Here is a 1,575-nt window from a genome sequence, read left to right as displayed (position 1 = left end):
AGGCTCAATTAACCATTCCCTTATACCCATTTAGCAAAACCTTTACAAGGTGGCTGTGCCAATGAATCGTTGCACTCACCTGATGATGGGACTGGTCAAAGCCAATCAAATCAAGTGCCTCCTACTGCTCAAATAGAATATTTTGAAACCTACATAAGGTCTCTAGAAAAGACTTGGTATGGACAGTCTTGGTCTATAGCCAATGAAGCTGGCTAGGTTTGGTGGCATTTTTGCATGGCTGGCTGTTTGTATTGCCAAAAATCTTAGACCTAAGGTCATTTGACAGAACAAGTCTGAATCTACAGCTATAATGAACCTGTTGCAATCTGATTGGTCCTTTTACATTGTTTGAGAGGTTGTAAAACAGTGGTTCCCATCTACGTTGGAGCCATGAACCTCCTGAGCTCCTTATCTAAAAGTCATGGACCACATGTTATAAACATCATAATATTTGGTGTTTATAACAATGCATTATAAACTAGAATAATATAAGAGTCAGCAGATTTGACATGCTTCTATTTGTTTACTTATATAAAGCAATGCTATACTAAATTGTTTTTGTCTTTTAATTTTCAGTAGTCAGTTTGTTAGTGGGGTGGATTGTACTCCTTGTTTTTCACCAAGTTCTCAATCTTTGGGGAAATGGTTGACAAAGCGCATCGCATGTCGTCAAGTCCCAGTTGGTTTCGTTGTTTCGACTTGAGAACAACCATGGAGGAGAAAGCGAACTCGCATAAGTATGGAGACACAAATGGGAGCAGAGCTCGAAGGGCATGTTTGGCTGTCTATGGATATGAATGAATCATGGAAGACCAAAATTCTTCAATGGTTTTATCTTTATAAACATCTTTTGCGCAATGAGTCATTCTGTAAATCTATGAGTTCTTCCTGCAGCTCATCAGGTACACTTTCAGCAAAACAGCGAAAAAGATTTCTGACAAAGCTCAGGTCTGATTCACTCACCTCAGGAAAATAGTGCTGATACTCTGACTCCAAAGATTTCCAGTGAGATATAATATTACTTTGTAATGATTCATGCATTGAAATAGACTCTTTATCTTTGGGCTCTAGAATCAAGGAAAGCGATTCAAACATAGAAAAATTACCTTGAGCTACCTTTTCCTCCATAATTCAAGTTTGCATAGGAATGCTTTCAAGGCATCCATGAACTCGAATATGTTTGTGTTTTTTCCTGGCATTTGGTGATTAAGTTTGTTAGTTTGGTCGAATATGTCAGCCAAGTAGGCCAGATTAATCAGCCAAACTTCATCCTTCAGCCATGTTTCGAATTCTGCTTTGTTGTTCTGTTCACAAAAGATCTTAATTTCTTCTCGTAGTGGGAATGTGCTTGAAGTTACGTTTTCTTTAGAAAACCAACAAACATTTGTCTGATATAAAAGAACTTGATGCTCTGCTTTCATATCTCTGCATAGTTCTTTAATCAATCTAGAGTTCAGGGACCCGCCTTAGATATAGTTTACTATGCAAATTACCTGATTAAGGATTGTTGAGAATGATTCAGGAAGGGTTTTAGCAGCCAAAGCTTGTCTGTGTATTATACAGTGTATGCCTATG

The 1,575-nt window shown here is 37.9% G+C and overlaps 1 protein-coding gene across 1 annotated transcript; it reads right to left on the bottom strand.

Moving 5' to 3' along the window:
- Positions 1-587: 587 nt before the first annotated feature.
- LOC137408722 (protein FAM200A-like) lies at positions 588-1,128 on the bottom strand. The gene is made up of 2 exons (XM_068095302.1): positions 964-1,128; positions 588-785 (listed from the first exon to the last, which is right to left on the bottom strand). Exons 1-2 carry the CDS (start codon positions 1,126-1,128, stop codon positions 588-590), a joined length of 363 nt encoding a protein of 120 aa, XP_067951403.1.
- Between the last annotated feature and the right edge of the window lie 447 nt (positions 1,129-1,575).

The sequence above is a fragment of the Watersipora subatra genome, chromosome 11 (assembly GCF_963576615.1).
Source record: "Watersipora subatra chromosome 11, tzWatSuba1.1, whole genome shotgun sequence".
Taxonomy (NCBI): domain Eukaryota; kingdom Metazoa; phylum Bryozoa; class Gymnolaemata; order Cheilostomatida; family Watersiporidae; genus Watersipora; species Watersipora subatra.
Note: the sequence above shows the minus strand (reverse complement) of the source record. Positions and strands in the feature narration are given on the sequence as shown.